General features: G+C 37.1%; 3 protein-coding genes across 3 annotated transcripts; 2 read left to right on the forward strand and 1 right to left on the reverse strand.

The window, feature by feature from the left end:
• The first annotated feature begins 788 nt into the window (after nt 1–788).
• LOC115758540 (NHP2-like protein 1 homolog) lies at nt 789–1400 on the forward strand. Its single transcript, XM_030699234.1, has 2 exons — nt 789–880; nt 943–1400. Exons 1-2 carry the CDS (start codon nt 878–880, stop codon nt 1321–1323), a joined length of 384 nt encoding a protein of 127 aa, XP_030555094.1. The 5' UTR covers nt 789–877; the 3' UTR covers nt 1324–1400.
• A 65-nt stretch (nt 1401–1465) lies between these two features.
• Nucleotides 1466–15148, forward strand: LOC115758538 (protein pelota). Its single transcript, XM_030699231.1, has 5 exons — nt 1466–1850; nt 1902–2623; nt 2684–2876; nt 11070–11176; nt 14100–15148. The coding sequence occupies exons 1-5, from the start codon at nt 1810–1812 to the stop codon at nt 14219–14221; spliced, it is 1185 nt and encodes a 394-aa protein (XP_030555091.1). The 5' UTR covers nt 1466–1809; the 3' UTR covers nt 14222–15148.
• Nucleotides 4765–9150, reverse strand: LOC115758539. The gene is made up of 3 exons (XM_030699232.1): nt 9024–9150; nt 5152–5499; nt 4765–5041 (listed from the first exon to the last, which is right to left on the reverse strand). The coding sequence occupies exons 2-3, from the start codon at nt 5472–5474 to the stop codon at nt 4957–4959; spliced, it is 408 nt and encodes a 135-aa protein (XP_030555092.1). The 5' UTR covers nt 5475–5499; nt 9024–9150; the 3' UTR covers nt 4765–4956.
• Nucleotides 15149–16815: the final 1667 nt, after the last annotated feature.

The following is a 16815-nucleotide window of genomic DNA, read 5'->3' on the forward strand; positions in this document are numbered from 1 at the left end:
AATGAACACTGGCGAGCCCGAGCATGTTCGAACAGTTTGGAATCGTGATTTCATTTGGAAACCACACAGAGAAATACAATAAACCAAGTTTTTTGTTTTGAAATGGACCTCATTTAATGCCTGTTTTGTGTTAGTAAATTAGCTCCTATAGCTGCTTGACTAGCCTAGTTATGCCACCATCCATGATAGTCTGGAGCTTGTCCTAGATAAACCTATTTTGGATGGGTAGCTGTCACTAAGGAAGTGATTATATATTTTACCTTTATCCGAGCAAATGTACCCAATGATTTTTGGTTCTTAACAAGAAGGTTTCTTCAACTGCCAGTAGTCGAATCGTTTGCTTTTGGACACATTTCGACATACATAAGAGTAATTAACTAAATAATTGGGGCAAAAAGATACCAACAATGTGCAAATTAAACACCGATCTTTGTATATATAACGTCTGGGGCATCTGGTTGAGCTGCACTAGTTCACTCATTAATTTTATGTTGACCCAGTACTCTGGCTCACAGAATATGGACTGTTTTAATACATCTAAGCATTGCAAACACTAAACTGAATAAAAAACCAGGTAAATTATAAGATCAACTAAATAAAATATTAAACTGATATTTCGTGGCCTAAAACATATAATGCTCGTATTTGGCGGTTTTACAAGCTCGGTAAGATATTTATCGATATATAAATAAATCACGCAGTGTTGCCACATAGTCTGTATGTAGAATATTTTCAGTGCTAGGAAGCAACAAAAAATACCAACAACGCACGTGTTTCTTCAAACGTTTCATTCATTACTCTGCCCCTCAGTGAAGCACACAAGCCGAGAGGTTGCATTAATATTTTTATAAATACATAAAACAAAAACGAATAAAAAATGGTATGATTGTATTTGAGCATTCATTAAAATGTTTTACTCATGGAAGCTTCGATTTTCCACAGACCGAAGAAGTGAACCCGAAAGCATTCCCATTGGCCGATGCCCAGTTGACCGCCAAGATCATGAATTTGCTGCAGCAGGCACTTAACTACAATCAACTGCGCAAGGGAGCCAACGAGGCCACCAAGACACTCAATCGTGGTTTAGCCGACATTGTTGTACTTGCCGGCGATACGGAGCCCATTGAGATTCTGATGCATTTGCCACTGCTATGCGAGGACAAGAACGTGCCGTATGTGTTTGTGCGTTCCAAGCAGGCATTGGGACGTGCCTGTGGTGTGTCTAGGCCCATTGTTGCGTGCTCTGTGACCACCAACGAGGGCAGTCAGCTCAAATCGCAGATTACATCCATACAGCAGGAAATTGAAAGGCTGTTAGTTTAAGTTAAGAGGGGACTCTGAAAATGCGTACAAATCTGTAAACTGTATCATTAATAAAAAAGTGTATTTTTACAAATATGAAATACCCATTTAAATTGCGAATTTTATTTTGTTTATAGACTGGTCAATTATCGATGTTCGATATTTGAGCGCATGCTGCTGTGCACTGCCGCTTTGCAACACTGCTTGAACAGCTGTTTTAAAATGTCAAAAAGTTCGCCGTGCGGAATTTGGCAATTTTTATAGAAATTTTTGTTGGTCTTGATCTCCGGCAAACCCACAACAACTAACAAAAATGCCTAACGATTCGCTTGACTTAAGGAAACATTTAACTCAATGCAAGTGACAAAAAGCATACAAAAGCAAAAAACACAAAGCACGCAACGCCTACAACAACAAAAGCAACAGCAGCAGCGCAATAATTAAGCGTCTGGCAGCAGACGGTGGCGCTTCAGCTCGAATTTCAGCAGCGACAACAGCAATTGCAACATGAAATTACTCGGGAAATACGTCGATAAGGGCATGCAGGGGTAAGTAGTATTCGATCATATGCAATATTTATACTTATTTCTAAATCGCAGCAATGTAACCCTCGTGCCCGAGGAGCCGGAGGACATGTGGCACGCCTACAACCTAATTGCTGAGGGCGACAGCGTGCGTAGCACCACAATACGCAAAGTGCAGAATGAAACGGCCACAGGCTCATCGACGAGCAGCCGTGTGCGCACCACTCTGACCATTGCCGTGGAGGCCATCGACTTTGATACCCAGGCCTGTGTGCTGCGCTTGAAGGGGCGCAACATAGAGGAGAATCAGTTCGTCAAAATGGGCGCCTATCACACGCTCGATCTGGAGTTGAATCGCAAATTTGAGCTGCGGAAACCCGAATGGGATACGATAGCACTGGAGCGCATTGACATGGCCTGCGATCCCACCCAGTCCGCGGATGTGGCTGCTGTCGTCATGCAGGAAGGCTTGGCGCATGTCTGCCTCATTACGGCCAGCATGACGCTGGTGCGCAGCAAAATCGAGGTGTCCATACCGCGAAAGCGCAAAGGCTATGTGCAACAGCACGAGAAGGGTCTAGCCAAGTTCTACGAGCAAGTCATGCAAAGCATATTGCGTCATGTCAATTTCGAAATAGTCAAGTGTGTGCTGATTGCCTCGCCGGGCTTTGTGCGCGATCAGTTCTACGACTATATGTTCCAACAGGCGGTCAAAATGGACTATAAAGTGCTGCTGGATAACAAGAGTCGATTCATGCTGGTTCATGCATCCTCCGGCTTTAAGCACTCTCTAAAGGGTACGTAAAACTCGTAAGAACTGTTCACATTTTTAAATTGAATACTGTACATTTTTACAGAGGTGTTGCAAGATCCGGCTGTGGTGGCCAAAATGTCCGATACGAAAGCCGCTGGTGAGGTTAAAGCACTGGAACAGTTCTACATGATGCTGCAGTGTGAACCAGCCAAAGCCTACTATGGCAAAAAGCATGTCCTGCGAGCTGCTGAGGCACAATCTATAGAAACATTGCTCATTTCGGACAATCTGTTTAGGTGAGTGCAATGAAAAAGATTATATTAATTATTTGAGGTAGAATATTAAATGTATTTCTGAGAAGTTTAAGTCTGTTGATTGTGGAAATGGTTTATCCTTTGAATCAGGACATTTCATATTCCCTACATACATACACGCACAAGGCACTCCATTGTTTAGTTTCCTATTCAGTCAATTACCGAAAATTATCGTTTTAGGAGATCCTTGTACTTTCAAAAGGCATTCAAATTTCTTTTGGCAATGCCTGTTTGTTTCTATGTATGGCAATCTAAATCAAGTTTGTATCTTTAATTGATATTTATATCCTAGTACATTAATACACTCGCCAGGGTTTTTAATTTTGGGCGCAACGAAAATTACCGTACATAAGCAACCCCTGCAAGCTATCTTCTCTTATGTACAGAGCTTCCTCAACAAGTTCGCTTTGCTGCTTTTTTATTAAAGCTACAGTTAAAGTTGGCCTACCTAGATTACAGCTTATTTACATATTTACCTCGTGCAATCAGCTTGTTCGTATTGTTGTAATCTTATCAATTGTAGTTACCTCGCATATGTGTCGCACAACATGACAATATTTGAAGCTCAATCAAGCAGAAAGATCAAGAGCACGATCACTGACAAGCCCACAGCGCAAAACCTTCAACTTTACCAAATTGCCACCGAGTATTGCGACAGTTTTGCGTACAAAAATTATATTTTTTGGTTTTATTTTTGTTTCTCATATGAAGCAGCTGTTGATGCGCTACATGCGCTTTATACGACTAGTGAGCGTGGTTAAATATTGAAAGAAGGTTAAGATACTCTTAGAAACGGTCTTATTTTGCAAACATAAAACATATGCGAGCTTGTTAAAGTTAAACGTTTTCAAAACGTAACTTTCACTTAGCAATTCGATTTGTCTCAACTGAGCTGAGTCGTCACAGCACGATCACCATTTGCGTTTTATGAATAAATTTCATGGTTTTCTCTGGACACGGTAGCTGTACTGCAATTATAAAAACTGACTCAATCGCTGAACATTATCACTATGCTATAATTACAAAAACTAATCGCCAGCTTTCTAACCGATCAACAATTATTATCATTTGAATATATTTTTAATACATATTTCAAGCTGTGGTATGATAGAAACGTTTTGTTCTAGCCTAGGGCTTGATGTAGAAGCACAAGCTATATGCATTACTTATTCATTTATAGATCATTTGTGGTTCAATATGTACTGAATAATATCGTCATGTGTTCGTCGAACAGAGCAATGTTTACCTATTCATTTGAGTTGTCTTGTCGTAGCTAAAATTTTTCCTGAGATATTTCAGTAGATCATTTAAAGATAAGAATGTACGGCATGAAGATCGGTCTTTGATCAATATTCTGGTCTCTTATTTCTCGCACTTCTATGCTTGATCTAACACCAAACGAATATTTATTAAGAAAGTGTTGGTTGTATTCGATTGTTTATAAGGTAATAGATCACGATCATATGATCAATGATCCTATTTTTTGTAGCGCACACAGTAGTCTCCGCTTCCACTGATCTTGAGTGCTTCCAGATCTTTAGTCTGGCACAACTTGTGCACAATTTAGCCATTTAAAGAAGGCACGTCCGAAAACGCTAATTTGATGGGCCACCCCTCACCCGTCACCCCTGGCTCTGACATGCTCATGATCAAGGTTGGTCGCCCGTAGAGTCGTCGCCATTTTTGGCTCTTAATTTTGTTGTTGTTGTATTTGTTGTTTTGTTTACGTTTTGTTTGAATTCGAATTTGTATCTGTATCTGTATCTGAAAAGCGCCTCTCGCCACAGCCCGTTTACATTTTAATGAGCCGTTGAAATTCCGTTTAACTGAGCTACAAAAAAATGATAAGATTTGTTGCTTTTTATGCAAACTGCGTGGCATGCAATTAAATTAAGTGTTATTGCTTTTGATTTACTTAGAATTAACGCTTAAAGTTCTATGCAAAAATGTGTGTAAATTGCTTTTTATGTTAAATTTAGCACGTTTTAATCAGTCCCTTAATTTATTGTAGTTCAGCTCTGGAGCTTCGCCTCCTACTCCTCCTTCTCCTCCGCCAGCGTAATCAGAAACTATTCAAATCACAAGTCACCAAAGTTGCCTTCGTCGTCGGGCGTTTTGCTTGGGCTTTATCTCGACATTTTTGATTGCTGTTGATTGTTCCGCAAATTGATAAAGAATAGAAAAGAACAGAAGAGTACGGAATAGTTAAAAATAGGGCCTTGAGTTGATAACTCTTCAAGTGTATGCTTTAATTTACCGTCTGTCGCGCTGTTGTTGCTGCTTCTGCTGCTCGTTCCACAGATTCTTCTGTCTTTTCTGCTGCGCCAATCTATCATCCAAGTCTCTGCCTCGACTTGTTTCACAGTTCTCTGCTTGTTCACCCAGCAGCCGCTTGTTGTAATCATCCAGCGTTTCGCGTAATGGCAACAGGCGATTCGGACTGGGACTGTGGCTGGGACTGTGAGTGCAACTGGAGCGAAAACAGGGCTCTTGTGGGCGGCATTTTTTATAGAAACTATGAGCGTATAGCTGGGGGTAGCCCAGCTCCGAGATTGTATAGTCTGGCTGCTTAGTGAGCATCGTCTTCACTTACTCTATATAGGAACTGTAGTTGAAAGAAAATGACGAAAAATTGAAAATTATTCTTATTATTTTTCCTTGTTAGAATACTATTAATACAGTTTACTTATTGTAGCACGTAAGCTCTGTTAATAGACTAGTCTCACATTCTTTTTGGATTTTAATCTCTAGGGTCTTTGATAACTTGATTATCTACAGTCAACATCTGTTTATCTTTTAATTTCAAAGCTTTTTAGGTGCTTATTATCAATGTTAAAATAACTTTTAAACAAACAGCGCGCCATTATTTATCATAGAAAATGAACATGCTCGTAAAATATATTCAAATATTAAACCAGGAGTTCTGCTCAGCTGCATAATATAACATTTTTATGTTAAGTCCAGCGAGCTAAACGATTGATCAACCAAGCAAGTGAGCCCATATTATGGGATATACAATGTCTATAATATGAGCATATAATATTCCAGCTCCAACTACAATGTGAAACAAAAAACCCCATGTGAAATTGCCATATATCAAGTTGCAATAACAACAAAACAATGAATAGAAGTATGGTTGTCTTGTCGATTTTGCAGACCCCATAAAGCTCATTAAACGCTGCCTCTTTGTGTACGTAGGTGTTCTACTAAACGCTTAAGTTCTTGATAGTTTTTGACTCTCAGTTGTTTTTCATTTTATGTATAGAATACCCCGCAAAGAAAACAAAGATTGTTGCTGTTCTAGTTTCTGTTTGTTTTTTTTTTTTTTTGCTAGTTAGTTGTACCTCTTTTCTTTACCTATATATGTAGATGTGCTTAAGTATTTGCTATTGTGTTGTTCTTTCACACGCGTATTAAGTATTTCAAGCTTCACTTAATACGCAGCTCTTTCAGTCTGTCCATATGCATATACATTTCAGCTTTTTGTATACGTATGTATATTTTGTATATATATATTTCAGCTCGATTGACGCGGTCTGAGATCTTTGTTTATAGAGCTGTTTCAGTTTAGAGTACTTGGGTTTTACAATTCTGATTTGCACAGCACTAATAGTCGTGTAAATTTAGATGTAGCTGTATCTTTTGTGTATTGTATCTGTATCTTTCCATTGTGTAAGTAACTGTATCTGTATCTTAAATATGTATAAGTAACTGTAAATTTATACGTAGCTCCTAACCAAATACAGTGAAGACCCTACTAACGAACAAACATACAGATTTATTTATTATTAATGTATGGTATTCCATAGATTGTGAAGAATTTCAAGCACTCGATCGGTAAAATTTGAGATCGAAATGAGAAAAAATTAAATGGTCCTATAAAACAGACCCGTATAGTTTTCCTCTATTTTTCTGCAACATATCTTTCAGTTGTCGCTCGCTCAGTTGAGTTTTTACTGTATCCGTATCTGCATTTGTAGCGCGACTCTATTTGCGTTTTGCCTGTTCCATTTCTTTGTGTCGCCTTCTAAGTTGCGCTAATTATTAGCACGTATGTGGGTGGCAAATACAATAACAACAACAAAAAAATTATAGATATTTAACGTATTTCACTTTATTAAATCGCACCGTTTATGGCTCTGAGCTGAAGCCAAGTTTGTAGCTCTTAGCTTTAACACGCATTTTGTTTATTTCTGTTTGAATTCTGGACTATTTTCTGTTTTTGTCTTGCGATTGAGCCACATGGATTCCACATATGCCGCTGTCTCCGAAACCTGCCCGTGTGCTCTTCTCTGTAATATGATCCACTTGCGTTGAATTGTGGCAGTCTTTGGCTGCTTCTTGCAGCTCGTAATGGTGCATGCCCTTTCTCTGTGCATGCCCCATTCTAGTCGTTTATCACTTGCCTCTTGCTTCCCATTCGCATTTTCTTTAGCAGTTCTCTGCTTGATTTTTTTTTATTACATTGTAATTTTTCATATTTTCTTGTTGCATTTATCTGCTGCAACCAGTTTTTCTAGTCTTTTGTTTTAGGGCTTTCAGTGCCTCGTGCAACGTGCCCCTGTTTCCAGCCGCAGCTGCTGCCTGTTGCCTCTTGTGGTTTCTGTGTAAATATTGACTTGGAATACAATTGTGTATTTTGAATATTATTTTGGGCACGCGCTACTGGGACATTTCGTGAGCAGTTTTTTTATTTTTGGTTTTATTCGTATTTTATGCTCTTTGGAATTGTGCAAGAAATGAAAGGGCGCTGGTTTTTTATATGCCCTCTACCAGATACCACGTTCAAACTTTTACGAAATGTGCGACGCATTTTTGCAAAGTTGTTTACATGCCCTCAAAACATTTGATTTACAAAATAATGTGCGTTTAGGTAAAAGTTTTTTTTTATAATATTAATGATTAGATATTTTTTTTGGAAGTTGTGCTTATATTCAAGCCAGATCGGGTCCGTTACAAGATGTTTTAAAAAGGTTCACAACATTTGAAACTGATTTTTATTTATTTTTTTATTTCTCCTAAAGTGGATTTAATTTCCAATAAACCCGTCCGTTAAAATAAAGAGTTATACGATTTTTAAGTTAAAAAAGCTTCAAATGTGCAATTAGAATATATTTCAAAATATTTTACTAAAATATGTTTCAACAAAAAAATGTTTCCAAGCCTATTATTCAAATTTAAAGAGAGGGAGAGGGATTCCTTAAAAAAAAATTGATTTGGGCATTAAAAATAAATATTTATATATTATATCAAGTTCATTTTAGTTAAGATAGATTTACTAGATGTGTTTGGCTCTCCTGTTCGCACTCAAGTTTTTAGAGTATCTAAAATTTGACAGCTCGTGGCCAGCTTTTTGTCACTCTTTGAAGCCGTTTTGTATTTGGGTTAAGTTGACGTGGTGTGGCACATAAAGAAATCGGTGATTGATCAATGTTTAGGTTCACTCACTGCATGAAGAAGCCAGTAAATTGATTAAATATTGGTACGACATACTCTCCAATCAAAACACGTATAGTGAGTTTTTGCAGTTAGTTTATTGCATTAAACCAAAAAACAAGTTTCGACATCGGGTTCGCTCAAATGAAAGACCGAAAAGTTGAGATGCAAAATTTTCCAACATTTTGCATTCTGAATTTTTCACTCACACAAGTTCATTTCAATTTAGATGCTAACTGACATGCGATACAGTTAATTAGACATTTCCCTCCCATGCGTCTTGACGTTGGCCTTTCTACGTCTCTTTCTACAGCGACCTCAGCTGAACCGCGCCTCCCCCCGAACGCCCATGGCTCTTTCACCTACGTTCCGTTAATTCCATTATAACAATTGATTTCATTGTGCAATCATTGTCACGCAGCAGCAACAACAAAAACAACATCAACAATGAATTCAATTCATGACTGCGGTTAGCGGATGAGCAAAAAGATACACAGGTAGCCCGCAGATACACAGATACAAATGCTGCAGCTGCAATGCCCAGCGCTGACTCAAGCCGCAAAATTCCAAAGTAGTCTATAAGAAAAATCCCAAAACTTGATTTCGTATCTCCCTTGTTTTTCTTTTTTTTTTTTAAACCTTTTGCACTTGACATGGACAGCAACAATAACTTTCACTTTGGCCTGCACGCACCTTTTGCTTTCTCTCTTGTTGTTTTTCTTAGCACCAATTTCTTTTTGCGTGGCAAACGCGTCGCGTTGTTTTCTTCGCTGCAATTCTGCTTCTTGTATTCTTCTGCCCACTGTGCCGACGTGCGCGTCGCAAGAAAGCCGCTTTACAACTAATTCTACACGAACGGACAGCGAGACGGTCTCTGCCGCTCGTTTAAGCTCTCTTTGGATACCGTGTGCCAAAATACTATATAGGGTATATTATTATTATTTGTTTATATAGTGGGAACGTGTAAACTCTTGTTTGGTTAACGGTTAACAGCAACGGAAGCTAGAGTTAGAAGCATGCAAGCTGGCAAAAAATGGATAACATAGTCGTTATTGTCGATAAGTTTTTCAGTTGATAAACTTTTATTTAAACTGAAGCTACAGTTACATACAGCAAGAGCAGGCAAGTGTATTGTGAATTGATAAAATTCTACTTAAATTTGAACACGCTAAAAATTCCTAAAAAATATCTCTGGCTGATTTTAAGCTTGCTTATGCAATTTTTCTTTTCTTTCTAATTAATTAACTACGCTAACTATTGTTTTATATCAAAAGTATTAAAGTATTACCATTTAAAGTTTTTCAATATGAAAATTCAAATTACATTCGTTTTAACTGTTGATTTAAAGCAAAGTTTTTATGTCATAAACGTTGTAAATATCGTTTACAGGGTATACCCGAGTCGGGCTATCACACAAAAAATTGCTGCTGTTTATCTTTTTCTTCTCTCTAACGGCTACACGTGCTGTGGAACGCATTGTCGCGTACTCGCGGATGGCATCCACAGGGAGAGCTCAAGAGAAAGGCACTTGACAGAGAGATCGTTAGCTAATCTGGTCACACTGTGTTGCTCTTTGGGTGCGCTCTTAGCACAATAAAACGACAGAAACCGCTTTTTGTGCGTTCAATATAAAATGATAATTGAAATTTTACCTGTGCTGAATTTTTTTTTACTCTTTAATGGGAAGGCGCAGTTTTTATTTGCGAGTTTTTATCTTTGTAGCATTAACATTTGCTAAGGTTTTTGAACCTCGCCGGCATTTTGAGTATTCGTACTTTTTAGAATTAACGATTTGCAATGAAAACTTGCAATTTCATCGCAATTAGCCCAATGCCTATAACTGTAACCTTTGTCGCGCTCGCGAACCTATAAATTCCAGCTCAACCTGACACCCTATGCATTATGTATGTCTGTGGTGCACCCATCATATGACTTTTGCGTCAATGATTAAGCGTTTCGCTATTTTCAGCGAGTATCGAGTATCGAATTGTGGATGTGCAATATCACGTAGTTTGAATCGTAATAGATATTAATTGTCTTTATATCTAACATTTGCCTAATGCGGCTTCAGGGTTTCGTGTAGCGCTGTTTCGTGTTGGTATTTCTATATTTTGCATGTTCCGAATGAAAGTCTTGTAACTGATCTGCAGCTTAACTCTGTGCATTTGTAATGTTTTCTGTTTTGGTTTTCCCACTCTACAGGCCTGCCTCTTTACTTTAGAGCGTTTTATTCCTTTATGTGGATATTATTAGATGCCTTTTCGAGTTTCGTATTAGTACTCATATTATCCAGGCATATACTTTTACATAATTATTGGTGGCATATTTTTTATGCTATATCTATCATTATTTCTTGCCTTATAATCCACAAAGTCTACGTATTTGTCTCTAGATACTTGATTTTTTGCGATAACTTCAGAAATTTATTAGTTTATTTGGAAAAAGGGCTTTTAATTTTCTTTTCAAATAAAAGCAAAGCTCACACTAGGAATTTTAAGCTTCCCAATTCATGTTGCTTATACTTAGACTATGTAAGATATTTTATTAAACATTCACAAGTTTTTGGTATAAATTACTAGCTAGTTTTGTTAGTTAAGAGAACTAGGTATAGTTTTTAAATGTAGGCATGTTTTTACATGGGATTCCCCTCATTATACGCTTTACAAAACTTGATCTAATATTTTTCAATTATGTATTTATGTAATATCTATTTTCGATTTCCCTATTTCGTTTATACAGATGCCAAGACGTTAATCTCAGGAAAGAATATGTCAACCTAGTTGAATCAGTGCGCGATGCTGGCGGCGAGGTGAAAATATTCTCCAGCATGCATATATCGGGAGAACGTGAGTATTTGGCATGAAATAACGCTAGTACATTTTACGAATTAGCATGGAATCAAGTCTTGAATAGCAGAACATCAGTAATGAAATAGAAATTTGATTATATTCTTTCATCACATTTGACCTATTGTATTCCAAAGCCTTCCTTTGAGTAGCAAGTTTTTACGCCTTAGAATTTTTGTAACCCTTCACAAATTGATCTATGGAAATCCTTGTATCTAACATTTTTTGAGGATTTCTTGTTAGCCAGCTATAGAAAATCGCATTGCATGTTCTATAGAGAAACATGCAAAATGTCTATGCCTGATGTTCAGTCTGGTATAGAAAATGTGTACACAGGCCTCCCTCTGTCTAATGACCTCGTTAAGAGTTCTATTTTTACATGACTTGCACTGCGTATGCACACAGATAAATTGATACATATGCTTATGTGTATATATAGATATATATTTCTCGAAGGAATCTCCTGCAATGCATAATTTACGCAATTGGACTTTAAGCCCATTGCACATCAGTTTGTCTTGAGGGCACTTTCAATTTCCAATATAAATTTAACTTGGCGTTAATTAAAATTGCATTTTACATGTTGTGTAAATATTTTTGAGGCGCTTTAAATAGCAATTTGTTGCGCCCTGCGGCTGCTTGGTAAATGACTCACGTGTCGCATTTGTTGGGTATTCTTTTTGTGTTCTTATCAATTGTCTGCGACTTGGCAACGTTTTTTTGCCAATTTAAATACCCTGTAGACTGGTAAAATTGGGCATAACGCAAACTATAAAGCTTAGCAATTTATTGTAGAAGCTGGACATATTTCCAAGTAGAGCATTATTTTGGTTCAAGTTTCGGTTCAGTGAAATAAAAAATATCGAATTTCAGGCTAAAATTGGTTCTGTATAAATGTTGTGTTCTGACCTTGTCAAAGTCCAATTTATTTAAGTTTTATAAAGTTATAGTTACAAGTATAGAAAATAGTTACAAACTTGTTATCCAATTTTTCAACTAGCGCTGACTACATCCAAAACTTAGCTCGACATTTGAAACCAGAAATCCGTTTGTCAGTTGCCCTGAATGCATGTATGTATATATGTTCCTTGTACAGGGTGTTCTCATTTTTCCGACTTCATAAAGTATGTATATATTCTTAATTGGCACCAACTAGTCTCTCAGCTTTAAAGCTATCGTGAGTATATCGTGACCAAAATAGGCATTTATAAATTTCACTAGCCTTCTCGTATTTATGAAAATCCTATTAACACGGACTATATCATATTGTTGCCATAGGAATGATTGGTTGAAAATTAGGTGCTTGTATGGTAAAATAGTCTGTTCTACGATATTTTCATAAAACTCAGCATTTACGAACTTGACTATTCTAACATATCTACAAAACCTTGAGTAAAATGTCTACGAATCTTCAGCGTGCCAAAGATATTCTAACTTGCTATTAGTGTCTATCGTAGGCCTATAATGGGTATATCCTAGTTCAGCACACTCGCATTGAGCATTTTTGCTTGTATCACGTAAATGGGTCGCCGTATTTCTAAAATAGAACCGAATACTTTGTATCTATTGTAACTTGTACAGCTTGTACCGCTTGTAAAATGAAATTTGCATATCGGGACTGTCTTTCAACGCCACTTGAACATTTCCACATAAGTTTTATTTAACGCGTTATCGCTGGAAGCGCCTCCTCAAGTGTCGTTCCTCCTCCTCCTGCTCTTGTTGCTGTGCGATCGTTTTAATCAGCTTGAAATTACTTATATACAAACATTGTAGAGTAATGTAAACAAAACAACAATTCGAGCACTTGATTTAAATTGTGTGTAGATAAAACAACGCAGCAATTTCAATAAGTAAACAGTCAAAAGCCCGAACACAACCGATCAGAACCTATACTAAACTAAAGCATATTGAGCATTTCACACAGCTCTGCATGGTTTTGGTTTTTTTGTTTTCTTTTAGTTTATGGAGCTCTACATATTTAATTGCCTCAGGAACATTTGCATATTGTAAATTGTAATACCTTAGTTTTTTTTTTTTTGCTGCACTCCAAGTTGAATGTTAAGTTCAAATGTGAGTCAGTTCTCTAGAACCGGTGAGCCTTGACTATGTCAGCTGCCACTCCTACGCCCAGTGCAAATAATAAAAAAAATTTAACTGGTTAGCTTGGCCTTGGCTAAGCGCACTGCAAGACCAAAGTTGTGGGAATGCGCTTTACCCAAGAAACCCACTGATAACTAGAGTTCTTAAGCTAGGCTAATCTCGGACCGGATGCATAAATTGTGCAATCAACTTGTTCAACCATGGTCCACTTCTTAACTAGTTGACAAAGTCGTTCACAGTTAGCTGGTACCAAAATCATATTTGTGCGATCTCAAAATATGCAGGGAAAATAAGTGGAACAACTTCACTCGAAAAGGCGCTTAGCTATAGACTTTCTGTTCTTGAATTTATTCTGTATTTATTTTCCAATCGTTAAGAAATGTTCTGCGTTCTTTTAGCTGACTTTCAAGTATGTGCATGTACCAAAAATTAAAATTATATTTCTAAACAAATTTTTAAGTATATGTCGCTTTAGGAATACGATAAACACAATATATATTTTTGAACTAAATATAATATAACCAAAAACATAATTTGAAATTTGTAGAAAACATCTGGCAGGCTATCGATATTTATCGATGTTTAAGGATAATATATAGTTATCGAATGCGAAGATAATCGATAGTTATCGATTTGTGGGGGTAATTGATAATAATCAGGTAACAAAGGCAGACACCATAAAATAATTATGCAAATTAGACTTGCTTATGATATAAAGCCTTAAAAGGCTCTAATATTTTTGAAAATAACTGTTTGAAAGGTCTTACTATATATTTTTAATTTAATACATTATTGTCCCAATAATTTTATTTTAAATTTTCAGAACTCGCTCAGCTGACGGGCGTTGCGGCTATTCTGCGTTTCCCTATGCCCGAACTGGAGGATAGCGACGATGATGACGACGATGATGGTGCGGCGGGCGGCGATAATAGCGATAGCGATTAAGGACTATATCCTTAAGATCCCATAGCATTTTATTTCAAACGATTTATTGGACTTACCCGAGAACAAAAGCGGAGAACGCAAGACTCGTGCAGTTGTTTCTAAAAACATACAAACAAATGAAAAAAAAAAAACAACCGAAAAACATATAATTATAGAGTAATAGGTACTACTTATGACAGACTTGGACTGTGTCAGGGCATATACAATATACGAGTACTATATATACATATACAAAACTTAGGTTATACGATGAGCGACAAATCGTTAGTTAAAATTCATTAAAACAAATTTTTAAAACAGTTTCTATAGCCAAGCAACTAGGTCTAGCTTTACCTCTAAAGCCAATATATATTTCCCGTCATCAAAACTAATCCTCCCCAAACAGAAACCAAGCTATGCATAACTAGGAATGTAAGCAAACATATGTGACGTTTTGCAATTCCTTAGATCTTTTTTCTCTCCGTTCTACTATATATTTATAACTATTTTTTTTATTGCTTTACTGCTGTATTTTTGTTGTTATAATATATATATTTTTATGATTATATTATAATTTTTATGCGATTCATGTGTTCTATTCAGATACTGTAAAATTCAAAATCGATTATGGCGAGTTCTTATTGTTCGAACGTTTATTTAAGCTTTAAAAATGTAACGAAAAACTGTGCAACATAATCTATTCAAATAATATCGAAAGCCTGCTTCTTAAATCCGTGTTGATATATCAGCCTTGGGTAATGCGAGTTGTTGGACATCGGACCCGTCAGGATTCGCAACGATAAGGTTGAGCTATAGACCATTTTCTGTTATCTTGGCTCATTAAAGGAATTTCGGCCTTATAATTGAATATTCTTTATTGCCAGGACGAGGACTGTTCATTGCCCAAAGGACATTAGGATAGCCCTTGAAATGGTAGCTTAAGACTTTTTTATAAAATAAACGCAAAAATTTTTTAAATATAACGGACATTTATTGTCGGCCGGTTTTTGGTATTTCTTTAGTCATTTAAATATAACTCCTGCGAGTATGCAATACAATTTTTTAAAACTTTTTTTTGGGCAAAAACTTTTTGATGAAATTTTATTGAAATCTATCTTACGAGCCACCAGATTATTTAAAATGCAAGAATGACATCACAAAATTCATGATATCTTGTGGACTACAAGGACGACCGTGATGTCCTTTAGACAGTTGATAGTCCAGATCAATATAATCTTGTTGGCACATCTCTCGTCAGGATTCGTAAGGATATTGGAGAGTTACAGTGCTGTAAAAATTGTCCTTAAAGCTTTGACGTTTGAAGGACTTTCGTCCTTCTCTTTGTATACAATGAATTGGTAGGTCAAGCACAGTCTGCTCGCCAAAGGACATCCCGATAGTCCTTGAAATAACCAAGTTTTGGCCGATTTTGTGATCACGTCCTTTTTAGAAAAATAGCCATAACTCAGCCGTATCCTTGCAGATTTTTAAAGGACACGGTGCGTTGGGAACGTAGGGACCAGCTGCATCGAACTGCATCAAAAAATTATGGGGTTATCTAAGAATCATGGACATGGTGAAATTTCAGCCGCGAATCGCAAGGAAAAGGGCCTAAAACACAAAATCCTTAATATCTCTAAAACTACAAGGACGATCTCGATGCCCTTTGGCCTGTTGATTGGTCTGGTCAATACAATTTTTTTGACGCATGACTCGTCAGGATACGTAAGGATATGGCTGAGTTATAGGCAATTTTCTGTTGCGAAATTTGTCCTTAAAACTTTGCCGTTTGAAGGACTTTCGTCCTTTTTGTAATTGATTTGAGTTTGGGAGGGTGAGGACTATCTGCTGGCCAAAGGACATCCCGATAGTCCTTAAAATGGCAAAGTTAGCCCCGATTTTTTCGATTTTGGCCAATTTTGCGACTAAACCCCTGTAAACAATTTTCGCGAAATTTTTTGTCAAATCCTGGAAATCCTTAAATGCCAATCGATAGTCCTCTCTCCTACGAGTTCAAAAATGTATATCCTTCCAATATCCTTAAGGATTTGGCCGAGTTTTGGCTATAAATAAAATGTCCTTTTCAGAAAATTAGCGATATCTTGGAAACTACAAGGACGAATTCAATGTCCTTTGGCAAGCTGATAGCTCTAGTCAATACTAATCTTTTGACACTGGACTTTTCAGGATCCGCAAGGATACGGCTGAGCTATGGGTATTATAATATACAAAAGAAAAGTCCTTATATCTCGGCTTTCGCAAGACTTTCGTCCTTTTCTTTGTGTATTATGAATTGGCAGGACAAGCCCAGTCTGCTCGCCAAAGAATATCACGAAAGTCCTTTAAATAGCCAAGTTACAGCCGATTTTGTGATAACGTCCTTTTTAGAAAATTAGCCATAACTCGGCATATCCTTGCAGATTTTCAAAGGAATTGTTGCGTAAGGATCGTAAGGACAACCTTCACCGATTGGCATCTAAGGATAAGGGGTTGTGTAGGTACAATGTGTTTGAAATACGATATGCGCGTCAGGATACAGTGAAATTTTAGCTTATTTTAGTTTTTAGAAAATAATATCCCTTTCTCGACTGTATCCTCACGTACATCGTGCAAGG

The sequence above is a fragment of the Drosophila novamexicana genome, unplaced genomic scaffold (genome assembly GCF_003285875.2).
Source record: "Drosophila novamexicana strain 15010-1031.04,08,12 unplaced genomic scaffold, DnovRS2.1 tig00000193-arrow-pilon, whole genome shotgun sequence".
Lineage (NCBI taxonomy): Eukaryota > Metazoa > Arthropoda > Insecta > Diptera > Drosophilidae > Drosophila > Drosophila novamexicana.